Source organism: Pinus tabuliformis, chromosome 9 (genome assembly GCF_031772625.1).
Source record: "Pinus tabuliformis cultivar Carrire ecotype Pingquan chromosome 9, CPIR1, whole genome shotgun sequence".
Taxonomy (NCBI): Eukaryota; Viridiplantae; Streptophyta; class Pinopsida; order Pinales; family Pinaceae; genus Pinus; species Pinus tabuliformis.
In genome coordinates this window covers 186,931,211-186,946,941 of record NC_142307.1, presented here as the reverse complement: position 1 = coordinate 186,946,941, position 15,731 = coordinate 186,931,211, and the positions used below count along the sequence as shown (strand labels likewise).

The following is a 15,731-nucleotide window of genomic DNA, read 5'->3' as shown; positions in this document are numbered from 1 at the left end:
ATCTAAAATATAATTTCATTCAAATAATCTTATGATGGAATAAAATAATTAATAAAATTAAAAATCCAAACACATGGAAAATAGTTAAACAAATTCCAAATTAATTTCATTCCAATAATCCTACGATAGAATATTTAATAAAATTAAAAATAAATAAATTCCGAACACATGGAAAATAAATAAATTAATTCCAAATTAATTCATTCAAATAATCCTATGATGGAATAGAATATTAATAAAATTAAAAATAAATAAATTCCAAACACATGGAAATTAAATAAATAAACTCCCGTATAACGAATATTTTGTGACGCTGAACCATGATTATGATCCGTAAACATGTAACATGATTCATATTTGTAAGATGTTATGTGTCATGTGAGACAAAATGAATTAACATTATTACTGTCAGAAATGGTTACGGATTTGGTCAGGGCTTTAAAAATATCAAGTTACCAGTGTGTACTACTTTTATTCAAATTCAAGTTTCTCTAATTATTTTCGTTCATTTACCATTGTTGATCCGGAAAATGGTTGTCCTTCAACTATGGAAGGGGGTGTTTACCAATAACCATGCTATGTGGTCAAATTTGTTGGATATCTCAAGTGCCAAGGGGAATTAAATTTTCTTAGTGTAAAGTTTTTTTTTTTAAGTTTCGTTTTAAACGAGTTTGCATTTTCAAAAATAATCATATGCTTATGCAAATTGAAAGACAAACTTGTATGTTGATCAATCAGTGTTTGAAATTGTAAGTTAAAGATTTCCAATCAGTGGTTGGAAACTCAGATCGCCCTTTTTCAAACTAGGTATGAGAAACAAGTATCGTTTCTAAATTCAGAAAATTTGTATCAGGCCAAGGTTGTTGATTGTAGAGGGCGACAGATCATATTTCCCATGTCGTGTTAGTGTTGAATCAAATGGAAAAAAGTGAAGTTATGATGAAGAAAAATGAGTTATTTTTAGAGCGATTTTTTAGATTTTCTGGTGTTGGAATCTGGCGGAAATTTTTGAGGTGAAATGTTGATTTGTGTTATTTAAATTGGTTTTCTGAGTGTATATATGGATTCAGCAACCTGAAAACCCTCTAAGGCGCTTCAATTGCACAGGGGTTACCCATTAAGCTTGTGATTTCAATAAATTCCTACCGGATTTTAGAGAAATTAGACCGAAAAAACCCACCGAAAAGCTTCCAGAAAGTCTCACTAAAGACAACTCGGAAGAAAAATGAGATTTCTTATCTCAATACATTAATGCAACTCCCAATGATTTTCAGAGGACATGTGACTTACTCAAACCTCGAAATATAAAAGAAATCTCGGATCAAGTAGAGAGTTATACAATATTGTATATCACAAGCAGGTTAAGATCATATCTTTCCATCGTATGCAATCTAAACAACAATAGTCACAATAGTTACCAATACATCAATCATTAAAACATTTTAAGAAATAACAAATATCCAAAAAGGAACTATAGATTATATATGCATAAATAAAAGGGATGTATTACAAATCAAGTACGCTCCTAAGGGGCCCTCCCATAGTAGCCCCTGGCTAGATTACTATCAGAAAATATGAGAAATCACCAAAAATGACCCTTGGATCGAACCAGTTTTCTATTAATCACAATCAAATTATAAGAGGTCTACTAATGCATGGCTTATACATGGATTTCACAAAGTCTAAGAAATGAGATCAAAATTTGAGCACTGAGTAGTTAAATCTAACATTACAATTTTTGGTTCTATTTATGAGAATTACATCCAAGTTTTGCATACGAGAGGCTATAAGACAGAGATAAGATCTAATCCTTTGTTCTAGAAACATGGCTCCTCGTAATAGTCAAAATACCTGAATAAGAGATCTTCTTTCACCCCTATAATCTTCGCCAAGTTAGTCATTGGTGCAATGAGATTAAATCTTGAATGTGCACTAGTCAACAGCTTCATTACCACCTCACTAGTACGGTGAGATTGACCAAATCTCGAATGTGTGCTAGGGTTTTGTTGTGGCTTCATTACCAACCGACCTACTATGGAACCATTGGTGCTTCAATTTGGCTTTAGGGCCACTCAAGAGGAAGGATGTCACATTGCCGTGTACTCGTCCAATCTTATGAGTCAGAGCCTTACATGGATGGCCACGAATGTGATGGACAATGGTCTCATGGTTCCCTTGGTACTAGCAGTGAGCTATGTTTCCATTATTAGCAACATGACCTCAAAAGTAACTTAAATCTAGTAAAAAATGAAGGATTTCAATAAGTTAAGCAAGGAATACCCATCATGTTGATTATGGGTGTTTAGGATCAATACTATGGGCTTTTAGAAGGCATAATAAGTAACGAGATAGTATAGGAAAGCAATGGTTGAAGATGACAATGTTGAGGGCCAACAAAGCCAACAACAGCTTTTGCCACGACCTAGGATTGCTAAGTCAATCATTCAAAGGTTTGAGGACCCGTATAGAATACTTGAGAGGATAACGGAAGTTGCTTATAGGTTGGCGCTGTAATTTTACTTGAAAGTTGATCATCCGATCTTATAATCAATTAAGACCATGTCATACAGATACAGATGACCAGAATTGAGTCGATTCATCACATGTGCCAGAGTTAATTGTTGATCAACTAGAGATGTAGGTTGAGGAGATCTTAGCCCATAGGATCACTAGGGTTGGTAACAATTGGAAATATGAGTATTTTGTTAGGTGGAAGGATGATTTGGAGGAGGATAATGGTTGGGAGATGAAGGAAGCCTTGTGGAAGTGGAAACATTAGATTCATGAGTTCAAGAAGTATCATGTAGGAGTGTCACTAAGATTGCCAAGGAGGGTAATGACTTGGAATGGGTAGGATGTAATACCCCTAGAGCTTGAGCTGGATACGCACCCAAGGGATGTGTGTTATACATGTCACTTCCCCATCCAAGATGGGCACCCAAGGAACTCTATCCACACGAGATGTTCATAGGGAGCCATGATGAGTTGTGATGGGCAGGTTGCACGGATGGATGCACCAAGCAGAGCGGTTAATTTCTCTACATGAGATGAGTGTAACATGGGGTGCCAAAATTCTAGGATTTCCCCTCTGTGTCAATGCACCAAGAAAGGCGGTCAATTTCCTTGCATGAGATGAGTGTAGCATGGGGCCCCTAAATTTAGGGTTTCCCCTCCATTGTGCAACAAGTGAGTCGCGTGTTAAGGTGAAATTGACTGACGAGGTTAATTATCACTAAGGACTTGATATGACTAGCCAAGATGAGTGAGTCGAATAGGTCGACCAAGCAAGTTATGGGTGCAACATCACAGGCAGGTCAAGTTGGTCGAGACGAGGTTGGGTGCGAGAGGGTGAGATGGAGCGTTGACTTGATGGAATGGAACAATGTTTTGAAAAGTTGAAGTGTTAGCCAAGTGAAGAGTCATGTCCCAACCATTCAGCATATTAGTTGGGTGAGGTGCAACCGAGATGTATTAATACACAAAGGGCTTAGAACGAAAATCCAAGTAGAGTTTGATGGAGAAATAAGGGCATTCAAGTAACAAAGTTTGGTGGGATAATCAAGCCCAAACTTGGTAACAAGGGTAGACAAGAGTTGGCACGACTATGGTTGCTTCCTGCCAAATGGGGGAACATGTGGGTCGAGTGACTTGTGGCCTCCTCCACTCACATAGCAAACTCGGTTGAGAGCAACCCAATTTTTGGTGTTTGACAATATACCCAAAATTTGGTGTTCGTTGGACCTTATGACATGAACAACGAAATTTGAGGTTTTTGTTGTTATGGAAAATTGAGGTTTGGTGAGAAAGAGTTGACTTTTGGAGTTCGACTGTTGGGCAAACTTTTGGTGTTCAACCAGGAGAGTTGAAGTTTGGTGTTGGTGACTGAATTTTAGTGTTTGGACGAAAAGGCACATTTGTATGCATTGGCACGATTTTTCCTATGTTGTAAGCCAATGGGCTAATGGATGTAAAACTTGTCATTATCATATGATTCTTTAAAATATTACACTGGAGAGCTGGTCACGTGATTTCTTGGTGTACTTGTATATGGTGTATTTATACGTGTGCATATGATATAAGAATTTAGTTAAGTAATATTACGCATGCTTAACATAAACAATTGTGAATGCATAGTCTAAGATTAAGTAAAACCAAGTGATGCAAAACATGTGAGGTGAAAGATCATTGGTGCCAAACACTTAGAGCATGTTTGAGTGCTTGGGCCGAGACATAATTATTAGCGGCATGACACATTCCCTACTCTTCCAATTGTCAACACAAAGCTATTTCCAACACTCCAACACAATAAAATGCATCCCTTGGTTGAATGTAGGGTGGCCTTTTCATTATATTGTCGCATTAAACCATCAGACAACACCATATTGGCATATGGTTAGATAGAGTTCATACTACTCCCTACTACTCTTTCCTTTATGTGAAGAACCCCACTAGGATTTTATTCCTCTCATTGTAGAGGTCCTTACTTCATGACAAACATACACAATTGTGAACTGGCTTGTTAACACTCTAACCAAAAGTTAGTTATAAATTTTACATTATTTTTATTTAATTTATTGTTTTCTTTAAATAAAATCTATTTTTATTTTATTTTATGATTTATATTATGTTTTAATATAAAAAATATTATGAATTATATAAGTTAAATAGAATTAGGTAATAACATTCTTGGAGTTGTATAAAATCTCAAGTTTTTGTTATCAATGCACATTTTGTTGACATTTTCACATTTGATTATTTATTTTATAAAACTATTTTGTACCTAAATCAAATTATTTTGTACATAAAAAGATACTTCACCACAATAACTCCCATTTTGTAATTAAGATTACTATTTCCAATAAATATTGACAATAATAACACTCATTTGTCATTTAAGAAGATATATTAACATAATTTACTTATTATTATTATTATTACATATACCAAATTTATTAACAATATCACTATAAAAATTATTTAACAGTCTGAAGAATAACCTAACTTAATTAAGCTATTTATTTATTCTTATTTATTTTTAAATTTAATTAAGATGCTAAAAAATACAATTTTAATTATTAAATTTATATAATTTTTAAATTTTTAATTATTAATCCACTTTTAATTATTAATCCATTGCTGATACGAAAATTAGCTCTCTATTTCAACTATTAAAGAGTATGTTCAACTCCCTACAACCGTGAGCAAATTGGAAAGACAGAACCGTGTACAGTTGCTTCATTTGTTTTACTCTAGCAACTTAAATTCCAACCACAAATTATGGTGCCACGGCCACGTCCACTTAGAGCCTGTGTTTCCCAATCTCTCACCAGAAAGAATATTAGAAAACTGAATTCAGGTTCTACTGATGGAGAAGATATTGGGCGATATTTTTATAACCAACCCATGGTATAGCTATGTATTAATACTCTTCTTTCACACATATATTTACATTTTTTTTAGACTGATGATACACTTCATTTATTTCCATATAAGTTATTCTTTTGTTTAATCGGTCAAAGAAATATTTGACTTGTATTTAGATATTTAAAACAAAATAAATTGACTTGTATCTAGATATCTGAAACAAAAATTACACTAGGATATTCTAACACTAAATATTAAGATCGTTTCCCTATCCACTGCAGAGCACTGTAAATTATTAATCGCTGCTCACTGCAGAGTGCTTTATGAGTCCCTCCTGCCCACTACAGAGCATCGTATTTAGTTGCTTTAGAGGATGTTAGGCAGTCTTTTGCATTATTAGAAAATCCTACTGGTCAGGTTTTTCCTGAAATCTTACAAATGTGTAAGGTTCAAGGCAGAGTACAGGTATGGGACCCCTATCAAAAAGCCTCTTAAAAGTGTACGGTTCTAGAAACAGAACAGTTCGGAAACCTACCAAAAAGCTTCTGAGAAGCGTTTTCCAGAAATACATAAAGCTGAGCCACAATAAAGGTATTTTCCACTTTTTTAGATGACGCCACTCGCTAGCAGGGGTGGAATTTGACGGACAAAATGCCTGTCACTAGCCATTTTGGCTGTATAAGTTTAAATTTTTGACGTTACCGTCTTTTGTGACGTGGGTTGAAGTTTATAAAACTAATTGCAGATGCTAAAATAGACGTTTGGAGCAAATTAGCAATATTGTGCGGATATTAATGGATGATGGTTGAAATTTTTTCATTTAGTTTAATTTTTTTTCCTAATTTGACTCTCCACGAACCACCAAAACCAAGTTCAGCCAGAGAAAGGCTTATTAGTGCACAACAGACTCAGATATGGGGCTTAAATCAGAAGGAGAATGTTGACCATGTACACCATGGCTGCCAAAAGTGAAGATGCTGGAGTTACCAAATGCCAAGGTACAAAATGTTGATGAAGATGTTTTTCAAAAAGTGAACTATAAGCCCGTAGAAATTTTCATAAACCTTATGTTGTGGGACACCATACTTGCTGTGTGCGGGTAGGAGCATGGTGATGTTGGTTCATTTCCTCTAGGAGATGAGGCCAAGAGGTAGTTCTCCAGCTATCATTGTAGAGCCAAACTTGGTGGTCCTAACCATGAAGTGCAATAAGTCATCAATATTCTGCAACACCAGTTGAATAGACATAGTGTAAGAGTCCTTGACACCTCAACTAATAGAAGGTGCATGCACAATGCAAAGGAAATTCAAACCCTTCACATCCAAAAGGTGCTGGGAAGTTTGACCCTTTAATATTCTAACCCTTATGGGTTCAACCAAATGCGAAATGGCCTTGACAAACTCTAAATATGCTCAGGGGAGAAGCGTAGAGAGAGGAACAATCATTTGAAGAGAAGCCAGAGGAACTGTCAGCAATCTTCTTATCTAGAGTAGGAAATGACGTGTTTGTCAATAAACATTAGAGAAGAAGCGTGGTAGTTGCGGGAGCAGGAGGATGTAATGGCTCAGTGCAGCAAGTGATGGGGGCACATGATTTGAGTTATGGAGAAGAGGTTACTATATTTCATTTCTGTAAATACTTTTTTTTCATCATACGTATATATACTCATTTCCTCTGTTTATTATATATAATATTTAGATATATTCTTGAAAATTCACACTTTTTTATCTTTTTCCATTTTGTATATTACTAATTCCCTTTTCCTTCAAACTTAACATAGCAGAAAGGAACGTTGCCACTCAGCAAGGTATAGAGGGTTGTCCGTTGTTGAGTTGAGTTCAATTCTATTGTACATTATTGATTTGTCTTTCTTTTTCTTATTGTGCTTCTTTCTTTTGTTGATGATTTTGCTATGTTAATGGTTATTTCTCTTGCTTTTGTTCTTGTTCTTGTTCTTGTTTGTATGTTTTTGTGGAATTTGGGTTTTCTGTTTAGCTTTGATATTGATTTTTTAAAAGTGTTTTTTATTGTTTACATTTGGTATCCAATGGTAGAGGAGGTGATAGTTTCACTAAGTAAACCTATATAAGTGGTTGATGTACATTCCACATTATGTGGAGCGGGTAAAATATGTCTGCATGGTTTCTTTTGGGTTTTATTTTAATAAATAAGTACATTTATGTGTTTATTTTATTTTATTTGTTTAATAATATTTTATGTTTACGTAGGTGTAGAAAGATTGTGTAATAGCTCCTCTGAAGAGGTTGGATTATGTGAAGGAAAAAAAATAACATCATTAAAGGTACTTTTCCTATGATTCACACTTAGCTTAATTTATATCCCTCAGGTTCAAGTGGTGAAAGAAGTTGTATTTTGTTCTATTAAAAGATTAACATATTTATTATGGAAACCTAATTGATGAAAATAAAATCTAACAACCTTACTTTATTTGGTCTTCTCCTTGAAAGACTTTTCCATTGGATAGTTATATCATTCTTACCCAAATTGTAGGTCACCTCCCCTCACTCTTAACCAAGTTTTAAATCTAGTTTCCTCCGGTCTTGACTATCATCTATAGAGGGTACTATTTGACATGAACCCCTCTCTCTTTATTTTCCAAGAAGACATTACATTCCATGGAGATGATGAAGATCTTCATTTGATGGATTGATATTTCACAATAGTGATGCCTAGAGTTGGTTTGAAAATAAAATATGGTTGGCAACTCTATTAATTTTTGTTTGAGTGGTAAGCAATTTTTGAAAAAAGCAAATGTGTATAAAAAGATAAAGATATGGATGGGAGTAATTACTAATATTGATGTTGTAAGAGCAAACACATACAAACAATAATGAACATCTTCCCAAACAAAACTCTACAGGAAACCAAAAATCTTCTAAATCAACTTATTAATGTTTCACTCTGCAAATATGTTAGTTTCATTGGTGATCTTATATGTCTCATCATATTTCCTTAGTCATATCTCATATATATAAATGTTATGGCATGTCCAGGTCAAATACATTTGATTTCAGAGTTATGTATATTTCATTGTGAGTGCTCTATGCAATTTCAAACTAAGAATGTGGTTTCAATAAGTCATTTGTGTGTTATAGTCATTTTCTTATTATGATAAATATGTAAAAAAAATTAACATCAATATGTTATTGAAGGGTAATTTTTTAATCAAGCCTTTATTGGTGAAGTATTTATTTATTATCAAAATATCATTCTCTAAAAATAAAATTAAAATTATGAGGAAACTATGTGTTAGAAGTTTTTTTTTTTTTTTTTTTTCTTTCTGATAAAAAGAATATATTTTGGTGAATTGATTTACAACTTGAGTAACATTTCTTATTTGAAATTACAGCTTACTAAATAGAACCATTCCAATAAGAATGGAACTGGAAATCCACCTAAGGTTTTCGAATTTTCAAAATAAACAGTTTATTAAAAAACAAGTACTTTCTTAACAAAAATTCAGTTAAATAAATTGAATGAAGACTGATCCCTCGATCAATCCAAATAAACCATGAAGCGGACAAAGCTAGCCAATGTCGGTGAGGTCAGATCTGAGTCTCCACCCATGTCAGCAAATATCTAGTCGGCATAATTGTATAAAAGCATAACGTCGGACTAATACACAATCTCACGAGGATTAAAAAATGGAGACTGTAATTTTATACGGGGAATCCCAAAACAACAAACCAAAAAACATTCAGTTCAGTTTACATCTAAGTGAAAAACGCTATGAACAATCACACTTACATCTATCATACAACCTGTAAAATAGTGTTCTGCAAAATAAGGAATGGAAGGGGAAGTTATGCACTCAAAAGTTTAAAATGCGAACCTAGTAGATATATAGCGTCTGGAGAGTAGAAATACAAACAAACATCTATAATAGTGCTGTAGAAGACTAGATTAGCTTATTGCACTTACTGTTAAAATATTTTTTCACAACTTTGTTCCAGTAAATTCAGATTATCCAGCTATTCAATTGGTGCAGTTCTGCGTCTGGAATGAGTGCGTTCCAGTTCGACTCCTTGCTCTTCACCGTTTTCGCCAGATAGCTCCTCTAGGGATTTGCCATTTGTTTCAGGGACAAGGAATGTGAAAAGGAAACCAAGGGCATTTGTTACCCCTAAGAGAATCAGAGAATTCTTAACGCCAATACCCGTCGGGTAGCCTTTGTCCACTTGGGCAACATGAGTGCTCTGAGCGGCGTAGAGAAAACCAAAGGCTCCAACAATGGCTCCCGCTTTACCTGCTGCCGCCGATATGCCGTGGCATGTGGAACGAAGCCTCGCGGGAAAGATTTCAGCAGGCACAATGAAGGTGGTGGTGTTTGGACCGAAGTTTGAAAAGAAGAAGGTGAGGGCATAAAGTATAACGAAGGCCCCGTGATTGCCGCCGCAGTAGCCGCTGTCACATTTGGTACCCCGCCAGTGGTCGTATGGAATAGCGAGCGCGAACATGAAGACCGTCATGAAGAAGAATCCCAGCAGTTGAATTGTAAACCTGCCTATGTGGTCCACGAATGCGACTGTGAACCAGTAGCCTGGGACTGTCGAACTCAGAGCAATAATCGACTGCGCTCTAGCTATTTTATAAACTTCTTCTATTGCATTCATTGACTTAGCTGAGGGAAGCCATCCCACAGAAGTGAAGATGTCCTTCTGGAAAAGATTTTGGCTGTAGAAAGCGATGTCGAACAAAAACCATGTGCTTGCAGTCCCCAATAGATGTAGGCCATGTCGCCTTGCAAACTCTTTTGAAAATAAAGCAAACCCCGAGTCATTCTTTGCAACCACTTCATCTACTCGGATATCTGCTTCAATGTCTACCTGAAGAACCTTGGACATGTCGGCCGCGGCTTGTTTTACGTTTCTTGCGACGAGAGCAGTGTAGCGAGCCGTTTCCGGCATTTTCATTCGCCAGTAGTATGTCAAAGCAGCGGGAACAGCTCCGAACATGAGAATGATCCGCCACACATAATCGGCTTCATGAGCAGTCGAACCTCTAGGATCATCCTGATATACAGGACGTTCGTACTTCTTGTTGAATGCTGTGGAGACGATAATGGCCACCGCACCACCGGCAAGAATCCCGAAGCCTTGCATAGCAAAGACTGCTGCGATGAACGCCCCTCGGGTTTTCTTGTTGGCATATTCCGACATTATGGTGGCAGATAAAGGATAATCTCCGCCGATGCCAAAGCCGAGCCAGAATCTGAAAAAGCAGAGCGTGGTCATTACGGATTTGGCTGTGCTACCGAACGAAAGGCCAGACGCTATGGAAGTAATAACCATGATCATGAGCGTTACTCCATAAACTTTCTTCCGTCCCAGTTTATCGCCCATCCAACCAAAGAAAAGTTGTCCGGCAAGTGTTCCGCATAAGGCCACCCCGTTCACAGCAGCCGACACATTTGGAGGCAGAGAACCGGGACTCTTGCTGCTCGGATCGAAGTAATAAATCCTTCCCAGGAGCTTCGTGACTGTTGAAATGCAGAACAAGTCATAGGCATCCGTGAAGAAGCCCATGCCTGCAATAATGATTGCAGTAAAGTGGTACCATTGCGTTCTTGCTACGTCCAAAGCACTTAATACTTCCAGTCGATTCCTCGCCATGATAATTCTTGGTTCAAGGTTTCCTATAAAATCTGTTGTATCTGCAGAGCCACAGGCGCACAATTGATATGTTAAAGCTCGGCGATTTTGTCCACTTTTCGCTACAAGATGAATGAAGTTTTTTTTAAGTAGATGGATAGAGATGGAAACCACAATATTAGTAATCGTTTTATCCAATTGCTTAATGCTACAAGATTAAATAGATTATAAGACTAAAAGTCACTAAAAATACATGACCTATTAAATTTAACTTTCTAAAATTAAGAAAAAGTAATATTTAATTAGATTTATTCAATTGCTTAAAGCTACGAGATTAAATAAACTAAAAGCCACTAAAAACATAGGACTTAAAAATACATGAATTGCTATATTTTACTTATTTTACTTTTTAAAAATAACTCAAACTAATACTTAACTAGATTTAAAAATACATCCGATATAAATTTATCTTTTCAAAAATAACTTGAATTAATTATATTTATGTCCTCTAAAAAATGGTTAGAATTGGGGTAAAAAAATTCAAATTTTTTTTATAGATGTAATGTTTGAATCATGTTTTTGATGATAGAAATGGATTCAGCACCATCAAAAACGTCTAGAACACTTAAAATTATGAATTTTAGCAGCTTTTACTTAGATTTACAAAAATAATGATAGAAATGGATTCAGCACCATCAAAAATGTCTAGAACAATTATGAATTTTAACAGCTTTTACTTAAATTATAAAAATCCCTGTTCAAAAAACATAATTAAAAAAAAAAAATTATATTTATTCCATTCCTTAAAGCTACAAAATTAAATATACTAAAAGCCACCAAAAATATGACTTAAAAATACATCAATTGCTAAATTTAACGATTTAACTTTAGAAATTTAAATTACTCTAACTAAGAAGTAACTGGATTTAACTATAATAAATGACTTATTCTCTAAAAATAATATGGAAATTAAATATAGAAGCCTCTACGCGAGTCGCGACGAGGACATTACTAAAGTTTCAAGAAGTCAGATATTTTGTTTGTATTTTATGGAGGCAGAAACAAACTATTTCAAGGCAAAACCTATACCAGGACTAGTTTTGATCAAGAAACTACTCTGAGGAATAAAAAGCTTCCCAATATTTATGAAATTGAAATCCAAACAAAGGCGAAAACGAAGTATGGATTCAGGATAGTAGAATTGAATACCATGCTTATTTAGTATGAGATTCATGAGACCTGATAATTTAAATTTTCAGATTTAGACTGTTGATATCCTAATGAATTTCAAAATTTACATTGGAATAATGATTAGCTTTTTCCGAAGGATGTTAAAGAGGACAATTTTTAAAGCTTCGCAGCAAGAACTGCGAAACAAGAACCTTCAATTTCACAGAGCAAAGTTCTTCCGAGGAGAAAATTGAACCCTACAGTGTGAAAATGAGCCAAGAAAACGCAACAAGGATAAAATCAAAAGTGATGGCCACAAAGACTTCTGGAAGCCAAGCTGATGGAAGCGATAATTTAGAGTCGTAGCCGAGAAAACCAGAGAGGAAAATGGCAAAGGACAGTAGAAAATCATCATCCAAGCTAATAATGAAAAACCTAAGTCCATGCACCCCAGAGTCCACTGTCTTGCGGCAAAATTACTAACAAGTATTACTAACAATTTTTTAGAAAACAAAAATTAAAACTCTAAGCCATTTCAAAGATCCAGTAAATTAGACATTTGAAAAGCTTGTTACTTTCTCAAAATATTCGTACTTCTTTGACCGAGAAATAAAAATATTTCACAGAAAAATCTCACCAGGACTAAATGTCGTTCGGAAACTGTTCCTAAGAATCGAAAAACCTTACAATAATCTTTAATTCGATCAAAGAATTTCCCCGGAGGTAAAAAAACGCAGCAAGAATTTCCATCAATATAAACAATTCTGAAATTTAAGACAGAGATTTCGAAACCTTCGGTACTTACAGTCTAGAGCGTTCTACAGCTGTGAAGCAAAACCATACAGACAGATTCTTCACAGCAGAAACTGAATCCTAAAAACAGAAAAGCGGTGAAAATCAGAAAAAAAGGTTGAACTAAAAGTCATGACCTTCCTTCCAAAAATAAGTCAAGCCCCTGAAAAAACAGAGAGGAAAACGGCTAAAAAACTGGTGGAAATTCGTCGTCCAAACCAATAAAGAAAAAATTAAGGCCATTAACTGTCATATCCACAATATTTGCGAAAGCTTTAACCAGATTTAACAACTTCAAACATATCCTCGACTGCATCTCAAACTGAAGTTCGAGTGCTGATTTCCACAAAATTTCGAAGAAAATACCTCTCCGCTTTTGTAATTTTGGCTAAAACTTTCAGCAGATTCGATGCCAGACCAAAATTCACAGAGTGAGGCCATTATTTGTGCGCAATATTCGAAAATAGAAGCAAAAGACAGCCTGAAACATGATAAAAAAAAGGAAATAACACCCTAACTTCACTAAAAATGTAAAGTGTCTACCTTAGCTATTTCTTCGACGGAGGTGAGAGCCGAACACTGAGCGTTAGGGATTCTCCGCAATAGCTCTATGCTTAACCCCGTCCTTCTGACATATATATTAATTATCCTCACAGATTTTCCCTCGGGTCCTACTGGATGGGCCCAAGTCAGGCCACAGGACCAACCGTTCAAGGTAATTGCCTTCTCTCATTTTCTATTGATATGAAACTCCGTTTCCAAGAAAGTCAAGTCAATGTTACCTTCTCCGATCACAAGACAGAGAATGGATACCTTCGTAGAAGTTCCCGAAGTTAAATGTGATGCAGGTTTCCCCGTGCCGATCTTCTTTCGAAATGACAAACTTCTATTCAATTTTCAAAATGAGTGTGACAGCTATTTGCATGCAGTGTTTTTTATTAAAGAAAATAAAATGGCAAATTATTATTAAAAAAATTAAAATGGTAAACATATGTAACTCTGGATTTATTTATCATGCCCTGACAAAACTGCCATTCCACACAAAAGGTAAAAAAATTAAAAATGAATTACTGATACTTCTTCACAATATTTTTAAATTGAATATTTATTTTTAAACAAAGATTTAAATAGACATTTCGAAAATGTTTTTGAATTTAAATCTAATCGCCCAAGTAATATCTTTTTAAAGAATTAGAAAGGTAGAAATGACAAATTTATCACCCAAAACTTTGCGTATCTGTAAAGTTTCTGAAAACCACCTCTAATCAATGGCTGTTTTGTGTTGTCTTGTCAGAGCTCACTTTGTCTTTACTTGAAGGGGCCCCCATATTGATGAGGGTTGAACTACAAGTCTTCAGTATCTTTATATGGGAAATTACACTGAAAGTATATGGCAAGTACATGAGGTGGAAAATTTATATATATATGTTGATTTTTATCATCATTCTTAAAGGTATTTATCATAGGTAAAGTTTCTGAAAACCACCTCTAATCAATGGCTGTTTTGTACTGTCTTGTCAGAGCTCACTCTGTTTTTACTTGAAGGGGCCCCATATTGATGAGGGTTGAACTACAAGTCTTCAATATCTTTATATGGGAAATTACACTGAAAGTATATGGCAAGTACATCCTGTGGAAAATATATATATATATATATATATATTTTGATTTTTATCATCGTTTTTAAAGGTATTTATCATCCAACATGTATAACATATTGTGTTGCAATGTGATTATTATTGGTTTGATTTATATATTAAATAAAAATAAAAATAAGAAATTATATATTAATTATATATTTAAAATTTAAAAATTAATATATATTTAATTTATAAATAAATTTATTATTATTATTTAATTTTAAGGTTATGGTTAAACCACACATTAAATTGATGCATGATTTTTTTTTGTTTGTGGGACACGAGACTTATCTTTACTGTGTGATTTTTTACGAGAAAACACATGCTCTTAACCATTAGGCCCACTCAATAAATCTTCTATAAATGTTTTTCCTTTATTTCATTATGGGTTTACTTCAAGTCAAAAAAATTGTTACATTAAAGTTTTAAAAAACATTAATATTTAAAAGGTGGATGATTTGATGTGCATAATGAATACTATATTTTACAAATATGGTGTTATAGTGTAGCAGAATATTTATGATGGGATCTATAAGTAGGATTTATTTTAATTTCTTTTCTTTTCATGAGTTTTAAGGTTGTTGATTAAATATTTAGTTTCCTTTAAATTGAGAGTTAATTCTAAACTAGTTTTTATGAGCTAGGTGGATTAATTGACAAATCATGCACATCAAAGTCATTCTCTTAGTACAAGATTTTGAGACAAAGTATCTTCAACTTTTATATTACCCTTTATTTTAGAACATTGTTTAGATCTATTTAGTTAAAAATCATAATACATGTACAAACATATTAATTTTGGCATTTTCAGTTGCTGAATGTTGACATGTAATGTCCAATGCTCATTATATTTTCTTAATATAATACTATTCTGATTTTCTTTCTGAAAAAAAAAAAAGGCTCCATCCATGATAGCAAGAGATATCAACACAAGAATATCATGAATGATTGAAAAAAAATGTGACATCTCACCAAGGAAGTCTACGTATGGAGTATTCACACTCGATATAGAGTGAAAATTACTTAGGTTCAAAGGAGATCTCCTTTGTTTTAGGAATTATAGTATATGTAACAAGGTTCGCATGAATCATTGTAGACATTTTTTTAGTAGCCAAGGATGCCAACTTATTGGCCCTGATAAGATAAAGGTCAT

The 15,731-nt window shown here is 34.4% G+C and overlaps 1 protein-coding gene across 2 annotated transcripts; it reads right to left on the bottom strand.

The window, feature by feature from the left end:
- Nucleotides 1-9,022: 9,022 nt before the first annotated feature.
- Nucleotides 9,023-13,608, bottom strand: LOC149147753 (putative inorganic phosphate transporter 1-3). Of its 2 annotated transcripts, XM_089438300.1 has the most exons (3): nucleotides 13,482-13,552; nucleotides 12,952-13,019; nucleotides 9,023-11,038 (listed from the first exon to the last, which is right to left on the bottom strand). In XM_089438300.1, the coding sequence occupies exon 3, from the start codon at nucleotides 10,995-10,997 to the stop codon at nucleotides 9,357-9,359; it is 1,641 nt and encodes a 546-aa protein (XP_089294426.1). In that variant the 5' UTR covers nucleotides 10,998-11,038; nucleotides 12,952-13,019; nucleotides 13,482-13,552; the 3' UTR covers nucleotides 9,023-9,356. The 2 variants fall into 2 exon arrangements, with proteins under 2 accessions (XP_089294426.1, XP_089294427.1); XM_089438301.1 differs by lacking the exon at nucleotides 12,952-13,019 and having other exon boundaries at nucleotides 13,482-13,608.
- Nucleotides 13,609-15,731: the final 2,123 nt, after the last annotated feature.

What these genes read in the sequence shown, in the direction of transcription:
- LOC149147753 (XM_089438301.1), bottom strand. Translation starts at nt 10,997, where the DNA reads ATGGCGAGGAATCGACTGGAAGTATTAAGTGCTTTGGACGTAGCAAGA.